Here is a 12,683-nt window from a genome sequence, read left to right as displayed (position 1 = left end):
AGCTTTTACTAGACAGAGGAAGTGGGTATATAAATGGGCTTGGGCGTAGCCCAAATAGCACATCTCGATGCGTAGTTTGCGAAACCCTAAAACCGTTGCCTTTTAGTGCCGTCGAACGGAGTCCGCGACTGCTTCCTCCTCCAAAAGCGCCGTCGCCCGATCCTTCTCCGCTTCTGGTTCGAGAGAAAATGGTAAGCTACGTTCGATGCCGCCGCTTCTTCTTCTTCTTCGATGTTTTTTGGTGCTCTGGTTTGTTTATCGATTCTTTCCTTCTCGAAACAGGCGCCCAAGAAGGAGAAGGCCCCGCCCCCATCCTCGAAGCCGGCCAAATCTGGCGGAGGCAAGCAGAAGAAGAAGGTACGAGTGGTTTACGCGGTTAAATTTAGGGTTTTCCGGTGCTCGTCCAGTTCTCTTCTTATACCGGTGCTTCGGATCTGGATTGCAGAAGTGGAGCAAGGGAAAGCAGAAGGAGAAGGTGAATAACGCGGTCCTCTTCGACCAGGCGAGCTATGACAAGATGCTATCTGAAGTTCCAAAGTACAAGCAGATAACTCCTTCCGTGCTCTACTGAGAGGTTGCGGGTAAGAGATCCTTCTGCTTTCTACTGTTCGATATAGAACCTGGATCATAATTATGCAGCATTCTCTCCCAGAATGAGTAAATTATTGTTGCTTTGATAATTTGGTTGATAGCTTATGCTTTCCTTCTTCGATTGCATAATGAGTTAACATTGCCACTAGTCCAATCGTTTATCTATAACTATTGTGTTTCCACTAAAATGACTCAAGTTTCTTCCATCAGTGCTAATGAGAGGAGAGAAAGAAAAGAATCAACTAGTTGAACTTTTATTCTTTATGTTCAGTTACTAATATTGATTAATCGTAACTTTTGATCTGTATTTTCTCAGGATAAAGCAACTTGTTGAGGTTCAGTGCTGTGGTTTCTTTTGGAGAAATGTTTCATACTTTAAGCTAACCTGACCTGAAATTAAGCTCCTAGTGATCTTTGTTAATAGGGTTCATTTTTTGGCCATGCTAAGGGTGATAAGGGCAGGCGTTACATCTGGATTGGTCGCCGTATGCGTTTCCCGATTTATCCTGGTGGTCGGTGGGAAACTTCCGTGAGACCGGACCGACCACTTCCAGATATGTGGCTATTGGAATTATCATTTTTTATAGGAGTGCATCTAATGAGCATCATGTAGATCTCGTTTATCATGTATTTGTTGAAGAAATGATAAATTAGAAAATAAAAATAAAAAAGTGGAATTTATATAAATAATTAAAAGGTAAAAATTAAAAGGTGTTTATCATTTGTAAAATTATCATATGGATAGTTTTATTTTCAATAAAAGTGAAATGGATGTGAACACTCTACAATATTTTTATATTATCTAATCATTTAGTTGTAGAGCCTTAGTAATTAATTTTTATATATTATAAAAGTTAGTTGTTAGCTTTCTATAATAGTAATTTTATATTATTTTAATTTAATTCTTTAAATGATATATAACTTAATTAAAATAATGTTTTAACAAATAAAAATAAACATTGAAAATTGCGTAACATTAATAATATTTTTAATGAATATTATTTGATCACGATCGACCATATAGAAGTTAGTAATTAGCTTTCACATTGTAAAAGCTAATTGTTAGCTTCTACAACGACGATTTTATATCATTTTAATTTTACTTTTTTAAATATAATTTAATTAACATAATATTTTAATGAGTAAAATAAACAATGAGGGTTCCAAGACACTCATTATATTTTTTAATTGAATGTAATTTAATCATGATTGAACATGTAGAAACTAGCACATATCTTCCATGACACACTTAGCAACTAACTATTAATTTTTACAACTACTATAAAAGATAAGAATAAGGATAATTTAGATCAATGGCTAGTGGCGATCTTGCTCTCAGAACATAGTTGAGTTGATTACGACATAGCAGAGTTGTTGAAGTGGACAAGGGTCGAATATTGATGAAACCGAGATAATATCCTCCTTCGTCGTGGTCAACTGTAACTTCTCGCTTTACCTCCTCACAGATAGTCGTGGGGTCAATCATGTAGAACCGCTAGGATGATAAATTTCACTTTTTACTGAAGAATATGAATAATTTAGACAGTTCATACTAAAGGGCGTCCATTTTACTTTAATTGAAAATGAAATATTCATCATATTTTAATTGAAAAATAAGGTGTCCTCTGCAATTTTTACCCACAATTAAAATCTAAACCTTTGATCTCTTTTTAATCAAATAAATAATATTGTTTATGTAGAATTAATTAATAGTTTGATGGTCATGTTGCAAGAATGTTGGGCTGCCCTGTAATCTTTTTGGTGCTTCTAACTTCAAATTTTAGAATGTCTCTCCTCGATTTATTCTTATTGATTTGTGCTGCATAACTTTCAGGATTTATCAGTTTGATTTGCTGATATCTACACCAATTGTTTGTTAAGTTCTCAGTTTGAATATGAAAGAGTCATATGAGAAACAGGATCAGAGAATTGAATGTCGGATTCAGAGGTGAGGTTTAAGAAAAAATATGCATTTTTTTTTCAAAAAAATCTTTTTTAAATCTCCTATTAAGGATCCATAATAAAAATGTGTTTTGATGTAGGAAAATCATGTCTTTTGGGATTAAATATTTTTCCCTGATGTAATTTAGGCATTATACTTTGTCAAAATTTCAATAAGAATTTTAAGGGAATGAGAATTAATTAAATATTTGGAATCTTATTTTAACTTTTATTATTCTTAGGTGCCTGCTCGCCTAACAATTAATATCTCATATTTTTCATTTCACTCTATTTGGACGAGGTGAGAGGAGATGAGAGGAGGTGAGAGAAGGTTCATTAATGAAAAAAAAATGGAGAAGGAAAGGAAAAAAAGGAAGAATAAAGTATTTATGTTCTTCTTATTTTGAAGGGATTGAAGGTTTATTAACATGTAACATGTGTTATCTTATTTTAGAGGGAAGAAAAGAAAATGAAAATTAAATATATAAAATTACAAAAATAACTTCACTTCTTAAATGCATGTAGAAGATATATGAGAAACTGTAAATATTGCATGTAAAAACTGGGATATAGAATGGATGACACATTCTCTTTAGATAAGTCTCTGTCCTTGGAAGAGGAGAAGAAGAAGATTAGGATTACCTTGTCTTTGTCCTCGAAGAGATTTACGAAAAAAATCGACGTTGACATCGTGGAGTGCAAGCAGTTGGACATTGGGCAATGGTGAGGCGTGTTGTGTGAGGAGCAATGATGCAAAGACGAGATACCTAAATAAATGAATTAATTTGAGAATTAATATTTTAAAATAAGGATAAAATTATAATAAAATATTTTTGTATTCCTCTTTTTCTTTTTTACACCCCAAATCAAAATGTAAAAAATTATAGCGATTAATGAGCATGTAAAAGTAAAGTTTATTCTTCTTATGTCTCCGGGATATAACTGAGTTGGTTACAACGAAGTAGAATTGTAGAAGAGGACAAAGGTTCGAATCTCGACGAAGCCGAGATAATACCTTCTTCCGTCGTAGTCAACTATAACTTTTCGATTTAACTTCTCATAGATGATCATGGGATCAATCGTGTAAAGTCGCTAAAGTGACAATTCCACTTTAAAAAAATATTCTACCGTGCATAATCATTGATATTCGAATAGTAAATACTTAATTAATCTATTAAACTTCTTATCGTTGCAAAGCCATTCGAGCTTTTACTAGACAGAGGAAGTGGGTATATAAATGGGCTTGGGCGTAGCCCAAATAGCACATCTCGTTGCGTAGTTTGCGAAACCCTAAAACCGTTGCCTTTTAGTGCCGTCGAACGGAGTCCGCGACTGCTTCCTCCTCCTAAAGCGCCGTCGCCCGATCCTTCTCCGCTTCTGGTTTGAGAGAAAATGGTAAGCTACGTTCGATGCCGCCGCTTCTTCTTCTTCGATGTTTTTTGGTGCTCTGGTTTGTTTATCGATTCTTTCCTTCTCGAAACAGGCGCCCAAGAAGGAGAAGGCCCCGCCCCCATCCTCGAAGCCGGCCAAATCTGGCGGAGGCAAGCAGAAGAAGAAGGTACGAGTGGTTTACGCGGTTAAATTTAGGGTTTTCCGGTGCTCGTCCAGTTCTCTTCTTATACCGGTGCTTCGGATCTGGATTGCAGAAGTGGAGCAAGGGAAAGCAGAAGGAGAAGGTGAATAACGCGGTCCTCTTTGACCAGGCGAGCTATGACAAGATGCTATCTGAAGTTCCAAAGTACAAGCAGATAACTCCTTCCGTGCTCTCTGAGAGGTTGCGGGTAAGAGATCCTTCTGCTTTCTACTGTTCGATATACAATCTGGATCAGAATTATGCAGCATTCTCTCTCAGAATGAGTAAATTTTTGTTGCTTTGATAATTTGGTTGATAGCTTATGCTTTTCTTCTTCGATTGCATGATGAGTTAACATTGTCACTAGTCCAATCGTTCATCTATAACTATAGTGTTTCCACTAAAATGATTCAAAGTTTCTTCCATCAGTGCTAATGAGAGGAGAGAAAGAAAAGAATCGACTAGTTGAACTTTTATTCTTTATATTCATGTCATAGCACAACTGACCCATGTTCAGTTACTAATATTGATTAATTGTAACTTTTGATCTGTATTTTCTCGGATAAAGCAACTTGTTGAGCTTCAGTGCTGTGGTTTCTTTTGGAGAAATGTTTCATACTTTAAGCTAACCTGACCTGAAATTAAGCTCCTAGTGATCTTTGTTAATAGGGTTCATTTTTTGGCCTTGCTAAGGGTTGAATTCCTATGTGCATGATTGACTGGAAATTCTGATCAATATCTGCATCAATTAACTCTTTCTTTCCTTCCAAGAAATCAAAAACAAGACCATTCTTTCACCTATTATTCATTACCTCGAAGATGTATTCCCTTCTTTTTATTAGTCTGAAAATGTTTTCTTTTTTTGATTGGTTTTCTATTGTTTTACTTTTTAGTTCTATTGAGAACTTAATACGTGTTGAAAGACCACTAAAATTTAGGGGTGAGCAAAAATTCAATTAAACCGATTGAACTGACTGAATTTAAAAATTCAGTTCGGTTATTTTAGAATTTTGATTATTTTTTCTAAAAAAATATGTTAATTCGATTCGGTTTCGATTTTAAAATTTTTAATTCGGTTAAACTGGATAAACTGAATTAATCAAAATAAAAAATATAATTTATAAATTCTTAAGTAAGTAAACTTATAAATCTCTAATTAATTATTAAAATTTTTAAATATTATAAAAATTTTAATTATTTCAGTTAATTTGGTCGAAAATCGAATTAATCGATATTTTATTAGTTTGGTTTATTCGGTTTTTATTTGAAAATTTGATCGATTTGATTGGTTCAAAAAATTTGATTTGGTTCGGTTTTGGTTAATTTGATTCGGTTTGATTTTAATCGAATACTCAGCTGCATTAGGACAGTGACTAGTGAGCTGTTATCTTCACGACTAACTCAGTGCCTGATAGCATATGTTAACTCTTGTGATATCTTAAGCTCGCTATTGCAGATTATCCTATGAAAAGACAAGTGGGTATTCTTTGAATAGTATATCTACTTGCCAAGGAGTAGGCATGATCATTCATCTGTCTAGTATATTGCTGAGAATTGTTTTGTTCCTTCAGCAAATAGTTGGACCAAGAATTCAGTATCATGATTTGAACTGAGATAGTTTTTATCGATCTTCAGATTAATGGATCGCTTGCAAGGAGGGCGATCAAGGATCTGATGGCAAGGGGTGCTATCAGGATGGTATCTGCTCACTCAAGCCAGCAAATCTACACCAGAGCCACCAATTCTTGAAAATTGTCCTCTCAAGTTTTCTAGGAATTTAACAAATGGGTTATTGCTTCTTTTAGATTATTTTGCAGAATCTTGCTCAAGTTGTCCAAGTAAAAGTTCAGTGCTCTGTAATTGTTTACGCTTTCTCTCCACTGAAGTCTTAAACTTGAATGCCTAAAATACAAGGTAAATTAGTGTTTGCTACAGATTATGTTCTTGATAACATGGTGTGCACTTGTGGTAGATCCTCTTACAGATCAAACATTCAAATACATGGCAGAGAAGATTAATTCCTGATGTGGCAGGTTTCGATTCGCTCCTTGATTTAGATTTATCACTCAAGTTTTAGAACTTGGTCCCCTAAAATTAATACATTTATGTGTCCAACTGTCGAATCAGGATAATCAATCCTGTTGAGCTGTTGGATCATGCCTTTAATATAGCATTAACGGTGCATTAACAGTCAATTACATGCATCGATCTTTAAAAATCATGTTTCCTCTGCTACTATATAAACTTTGTAGGTATGAAGAGGGGGGGTTCTCACGCTTTAGCTCTTACGTATGTTATTTCTTTTCTTTCCTTTTTTCTCTTTTCTGACTTGAACGTCGAAGTGGCTTGTCGGGATTTACCTCCGGCGTCATTTTAATACTCTTCTGAGTACTTTTCATGTCCTCTCATCTCTTCGGATGATTCTCTTCGAGTAATGTGCACGTTAGCAGTTCTGAATCAGTGTTTGAATCATCCATAAAGAATTGGCCGGAACAAACATCGTGGATGATTCAAATGTTGGTTCAGAATTGTTGATGTGCACACTCTTCGAAGAGAATCGTCCGAAAAGATGAGAGGATTTGAAAAGTACTCAGAAAAAGGATTAGAATGACGCCGGGAATGGGCTTCGGCAAGCCACTCTGACGTTAAGTTAGAAAAGAGAGAATTAAAGAAAAGAAATAGCATACGTAAGAGCTAAAGCATGAGAGAGAGAGTCTTCCTTTTCATACCTGCGGGATTTATATAGTAACAAAGGAAACATATTTTTTGGATATCGATGCATGTGATTGGCTGTTAATGCACCGTTAATGCTGTATTAAAGGCATGATCTAACGGCTCAGCGGGATTGATTATCTTGATTCGATGGTTATGCATATAAATGTGTTAGTTTTTAGGGGACCAAGTTTGGAAATTTGATCGTCGTCGTCGTCCTTATCCTTCTGGATGAGTGATAAATCTGAGCCAAAAAGCGAGTCGAGACTAATGGTGTAAATGGCATAGATTTAGATATTTCTATATTTGATTCCAGATAACATAAAGGCAGTCAGAATAGTTTGTGTAAAGTTGATCTGTTCATCCAATGTGTTCTTGTTTAAGCTATTTCATTTTTTATTAGATCAAATAATTGTTGATAATAAGGAACCATGTGTGGATCATCCGAATCTTCCCGACTGCTTGTTTTTTACGATCCTCTGATAAATTTGGATCTATAGTATAGCAAAAAACAAGTATCTAGAATTTCCAAAAAAAAATTGCTGCTTTTGTGTATGAGCAAGAACTGTTAATGGTAGAAGGAAACAGGGGGGACCTTGATGCCGGCGTCTCGGAGGAACGGTATGGCCTGCGGCCGCTCGACGAGGTCGCGGTAGAACTCGTACTCCGCCGGGTAATCGTGCAGGTCGAGCTCCGCTTTCTGGTTCGTGTGGTAGTGGTGCTTGGCCTCCGGCGATTTGCCGAACCCGAATATGCTCACTTTGTCGCAGATGCCGAGCGCCAGCACCACGGCCTGCATCCCCGATGAGTAATGGAACATCTCCGCGTCGTGGAACTTGCCCCACATCGCCGGCGGATTTCCCGTTTCCTCCACGAACGTCTTCAGGGAATAGTACTTGACGATTCCGGCGCAGAGGGCGTCGAACTGGCCGTCCGTCGCCAGCAGCGGCGACTTGTGGGTGGAGTTGCAGATGAGGTATTCGACGAAATGCGCCGCCTGGCAGGCGTAGAACACGATGGGGACGAAGTCGCCGTAGGGATGGCAGAAGCAGCCGTCTCGAACGGCGCAGGAATGGAGCACGTTGCTGTTGATGAAGGAGAGGGAGGTCTTGGCGCCGACGTGTCGCTGGTAGCCCGCGATGCGGGCGTTGTTGAGGCGGATGACGAGGTCGTGCCCGTCGATGAGGTCGCCGTGCTCCGCGTTGAGGAGGATCCCACTGTTGCCGACCACGGCGCAGGTGGCGTAAGGCCGGCCGGTGTCCGGGTACCCGTAGCTCCGGTCGATGGGGCGCTTGATGCGATCGATAAGCTCCGACATCACCTCCGGCCGGAACTGGCGGCGATTGACGAACCAATCGCTGAGCAGGCGTCGGAACTCCGGAGAGACCTGGCTGTGCTCCGGGTGTTCCAACCGGGAAGGGAACCGCAGGCGCCCCATTAACGCCGATCTCTCCCCTCGATCCGCTCCGCCCCGCCAGAGAGATATCTGGCGGTATCGCCCGCCGGCGATGTCGATTGATTCGAGGTTAGCGGAGAGGAGGTCCGCCACATTCTGCTGCAGCCAGGCGGCGCCTGGCTCCGCAGCAGATAGGAGGAACAATGTCTGGTTGAGAGCCTCCTGATCGAGCTCCACCTCGCCGCCGTCGTCGTAAAGAGATCCGAGGGTGACACGGACACGTCGGTGGGCGATGGAGCGGCAGCTGAGCGCGGCGACGACGAGAACGAGGAGGACGAAGGGGAAGCGGAGGGAGCTCTTCATCTCTCAGATCCGGCCTCCGTCCCTCCGCCTCATCGGAATCCTCCTCCGGCGACTTCCCTCTTTCTCCAGTCGATCCGCAAGCAAAGGTCCCTTTAAAACGGTAATCTGTGCTCCATTGGCCAGCCCATCATCTACCTCTTTACAACCACGAAACACGCCCGCATATCACTCTAGGCCGTGGATCCCCTCCCTATCCACCATTTGGCAAAATCCACGTCGTTAATTTCGGTGGAGGCTGTCCTCATTGATGTTTGCCGGGGGAGGGCGGAGGAGAAGCAACCGGCTCAAATAAGAATTTGGATTACCAGTTTAAAACATAATTAATTAGTCGACTAATAAATAATTAAAGGCGCTGTTAGAAGCTATTCGGACCGGGTTTGTTCACCGAGGAAAATTTTAAAAATTATTTGCAAGTATTATTTTAATGCTAGTTTTGAGCCACTAACTAATTCTAAAGTTGAGGGATAAAATAACAATTTTAAAAGTACAGAAAATCTTTTTTATATTAAAAAAGTAAAGAAATTGGGTTGGAAACAGCAACGAAAATAATAATAAAAAAATTAGGTGATACAATTAATACAAATTAATAAGAGGAGCGAGGTCAACGAGGGGAGAAAAATATTAATAAATAATGTAGCGTGCCTCCCCCACTTGAAACCCTAAACCGGCTATTACTATATTGCATGCACTAAATAAATAAAGATGAAATTTTCACACCTTAATCTATGTATTACATTTTGTATTTTAGTTGATGCTAAGTAATGGTTGTGTTATTTACTATTCTAATTTTGTTAATTATATGTATATTGATAATTCATGTCAAATGAATTTGAAGTACAATTTATGTGCATTTACCCATTTGAAATTAGAATTCTGATCTTTTTATTATTGTTTTTTGAATGTTTTATCTACTAATTTTATTAATTATTAAATTTATTATTAGTTGCTAAATGAATGAATGAGCTCATTATTTATTTATTTATAACTTTTCCTTCTAATAAAAAAATGGGTTTGATGAGGAGGGGTGCCCTTTTTTGGTCATTAGATAAACCAATCAAAATGTCTCTTGTGCTAATTCCAACCTATCACCACTTATACGGAAACAAGTATATATTTAGGTTTAGGTGGACATCATGCATTAGGTTGGATAATTACTCTTTATTAGGACTGTAAAGATGAAATTAAAATCTCTATAACGATATCATATTGTCCACTATAAGTTTAAGCCCTCATGATTTTATTTTTGGACTTTACCCAAAAAGTCTTATATCAATGGAGATATCTTTCATCTTATAAATTCATGATCTTTTTCCATGTATTTTCAATGTGGGACTTTGATTGTATCCCAACAAAATCGAGTCAAGTTTTATGGTGTTTAAGTTTGTTTGATAAAATAATCGAGTTAAGTCAAGTCAAATTACCTAAAATAAATCAAGCCATTGAAATGATGGTTCAAGTTTAGCTTATTTTTTTTATGAGCTTAGCATCATTCAAGCTTGGTTTGCTTAGATGTTATCGAACTCTCAATTCAAATATATTTAATTGTTTGAAATTTTTATATTTTAAACTTTGATTGGTTATTGGGTTTGATAATATAAATTTATTTATTTATTTTGAAACTTTCTTTGTTTGTTTAGTATTTATTTAGTATGTTAATAAGAATTTTATTAATGAATGTTTATTCACGAACATTAATGAACTGAACATAAATTAGCTTATTCATTTAGTTTAATAAATTATTCAAACTTATTCATTTAATTAATTTTGTGTCAACTAAATTTGTTTAGTTAGTATTTAAATTAATTATTTATTAATTTTAGTCAAACAAATATAAATAAACTTATATTGAGTTAAACATCAAGTTTTTCCATTAACTTTGTGTCAACCAAATTTATTAGGCTAATTTAGAAGAAAAAGCTCTATACATTGCCCGAATGAAATTGGGCCAAAAGGCATATACACTTGCAATGACAATTTTAGAGTCTATCTTGTCTTAAAATGTCTTCAATAGTAAAAAAAAAATGATTTATTTCTATGTTTTTTTATCTAATAAGTTAATTTTCAGAACTAGTAGAAATACAATAATAATAATAATAATCAAATCTTATCTCAAGAATTAATAAATAAATTCTCTTACAAGTTCTATTCACGAGCGGAGCTAGGTTTCTAGCTACCCGGGCTATAGCCCGGGGGTCCGACGGCGTGGAAAGGGAAATAAAGCTTGGATTTACATACGGGAGAAAAGAAAATTTAAGAAAATGGAGAAGATAGCCCGGGTATGATTTCGGCGTAGTCCAGTATTCAAGATCAGCCCGGGTATGTCACCCGGGCTGGCTCCGCTCGTGGTTCTATTCTTTATTGTATTATTATTCATATTTAAATAAATTTTATATTATTATTATTATTATTAATTAAATGATATTTTACCAGGTAGATTTCGAAATTTCAAGATTTTGCATACCTAATTTTCATAATAATAAAATCATGGAGCGCATTTCCGCTATACCCCTCCTCCTTGTTTCATGAACTAATTACATGGATTTGCATATCTTTAAATTTTTATTATACTCATTCAAAAATTTATTGTTCTCAATTTACACGATCAAATTTAGATATAAGAGCATAGATACATTAAAGATGCTTTCAAGAGTATATTGATTTTGATTTAAAGTGATTCGAAGTTCTCTAGATTCATAAGTCGCTTTCAAATGAAATTGACTAATAGATCTATACCATTTAAAAATTTAAAAGTTTAATATTTTTTCAAATTTGAGGAGTCCTAGGTACCCATTAATGATGTTGATCAATGAGTATTATTGTTCTAAATCTGAACTTTGATCAATTTTATCAAACCTTAATGTATACGTTTAAAAATTCATTGCTTCTCAATTTACTTTATCAAATTCATATATGAAGCCATAAATAAATTAAAGAGACTTCCAAGAATACATTGATTTTAATTTGAAGTGATTCAGTCATCTCTAGGTCCATCATTCCGTTTTGTTTGAAACTGACTGATGAACCTACACTATTTGAAAATTTAAAAATTTAATATTTTCAAACTAGATGAGTCTTAGGAACTAATTAATGGTTGGTTAATGAATATCATTGTCCTAAGCCTTATAATATGTTTGTGATAAATTTTATCGAGCATTTGTAAGTTTAAAATTCATTACTTTTACGTCATCAAATTAAGATCTGAGGCATAGATTTATTAAGGAGACTTCCCGGAGTACATTGGTTTTGGTTTAAAGTGATTCAGAGTTTTTTAGGTCCATCAATTACTTTCAAACGAAACTAACTGCTATACCTATACTATTCAAAAATTCAAAAGTTTAATATTTTTCAAACTAAAAGAATCTTAGGAATTCATTGATAGTGTTGGTTAGTGAATATCATTGCTCAAAATGTCTTATAATGAAGTTGTGATAAATTTTATCAAGCCTTTACAAGTTTGAAAATTTGTTGCTCATAATTTACACTATCGAATTCAAATCTAAGAGCATGAATACATTAAAGAAGCTTCCAAGAATACATTATTATATTTTTTGTTTAAAGTGATTAAGAGTTCTTTGAGTTTATCAATCAATTTTGTTTGAAATTAATTGATGGGTCTACACCATTCAAAAATTTAAAAGTTCGATATTTTCCAAATTAGAGGAGTCTTAGTAATCTATTGGTGGTGTAGATTAGTAAGTATCATTTTTCTAGAGTTTATAAGGAGTTTATGATAAATTTTATCTAGTCTTTGAAATTTAAAAATTCATTACTCTTAATTATGTTATTGAATTCAGATATGAGGGAATAGATACATCAAGGAAACTTCTAGTAGTACATTTATTTTGGGTTGAATTGATTTAGAATTTTTTAGATTCATCAGTCACTTTCGGACGAAATTGATTATGGACCTACACCTTTCAAAAATTTAATAATTTAATAATTTTTAAACTAGAGGAGCCTTAATAACTCATTGGTGGTATTGATTAGTAAGTATCATTGTTTTAGGCTTTATAATGAATTTGTGATGAATTTTATCAAGCCTTTGTAAATTTAAAAATTCATTGCTCTTAATTTACACTATTGAATTCATATATGAGGGTATGAATA

The 12,683-nt window shown here is 35.6% G+C and overlaps 3 protein-coding genes across 3 annotated transcripts; 2 read left to right on the top strand and 1 right to left on the bottom strand.

The window, feature by feature from the left end:
* The first annotated feature begins 76 nt into the window (after positions 1-76).
* On the top strand, positions 77-575 carry LOC141848625 (small ribosomal subunit protein eS25x-like). Its single transcript, XM_074736672.1, has 3 exons — positions 77-191; positions 283-357; positions 446-575. Exons 1-3 carry the CDS (start codon positions 189-191, stop codon positions 569-571), a joined length of 204 nt encoding a protein of 67 aa, XP_074592773.1. The 5' UTR covers positions 77-188; the 3' UTR covers positions 572-575.
* Positions 576-3,811: 3,236 nt separating this feature from the next.
* Positions 3,812-6,039, top strand: LOC141848624 (small ribosomal subunit protein eS25x). The gene is made up of 4 exons (XM_074736671.1): positions 3,812-3,927; positions 4,016-4,090; positions 4,179-4,313; positions 5,741-6,039. Exons 1-4 carry the CDS (start codon positions 3,925-3,927, stop codon positions 5,852-5,854), a joined length of 327 nt encoding a protein of 108 aa, XP_074592772.1. The 5' UTR covers positions 3,812-3,924; the 3' UTR covers positions 5,855-6,039.
* A 1,261-nt stretch (positions 6,040-7,300) lies between these two features.
* Positions 7,301-8,623, bottom strand: LOC141811738 (sialyltransferase-like protein 1). Its single transcript, XM_074699789.1, has one exon. It carries the CDS (start codon positions 8,574-8,576, stop codon positions 7,386-7,388), a length of 1,191 nt encoding a protein of 396 aa, XP_074555890.1. The 5' UTR covers positions 8,577-8,623; the 3' UTR covers positions 7,301-7,385.
* Positions 8,624-12,683: the final 4,060 nt, after the last annotated feature.

Source organism: Curcuma longa, chromosome 17 (genome assembly GCF_044706935.1).
Source record: "Curcuma longa cultivar G26 ecotype Majalengka, Jawa Barat chromosome 17, ITB_CL_G26_1.1, whole genome shotgun sequence".
NCBI classification, from domain to species: domain Eukaryota; kingdom Viridiplantae; phylum Streptophyta; class Magnoliopsida; order Zingiberales; family Zingiberaceae; genus Curcuma; species Curcuma longa.
This window is presented reverse-complemented; position numbering and strand designations above follow the sequence as displayed.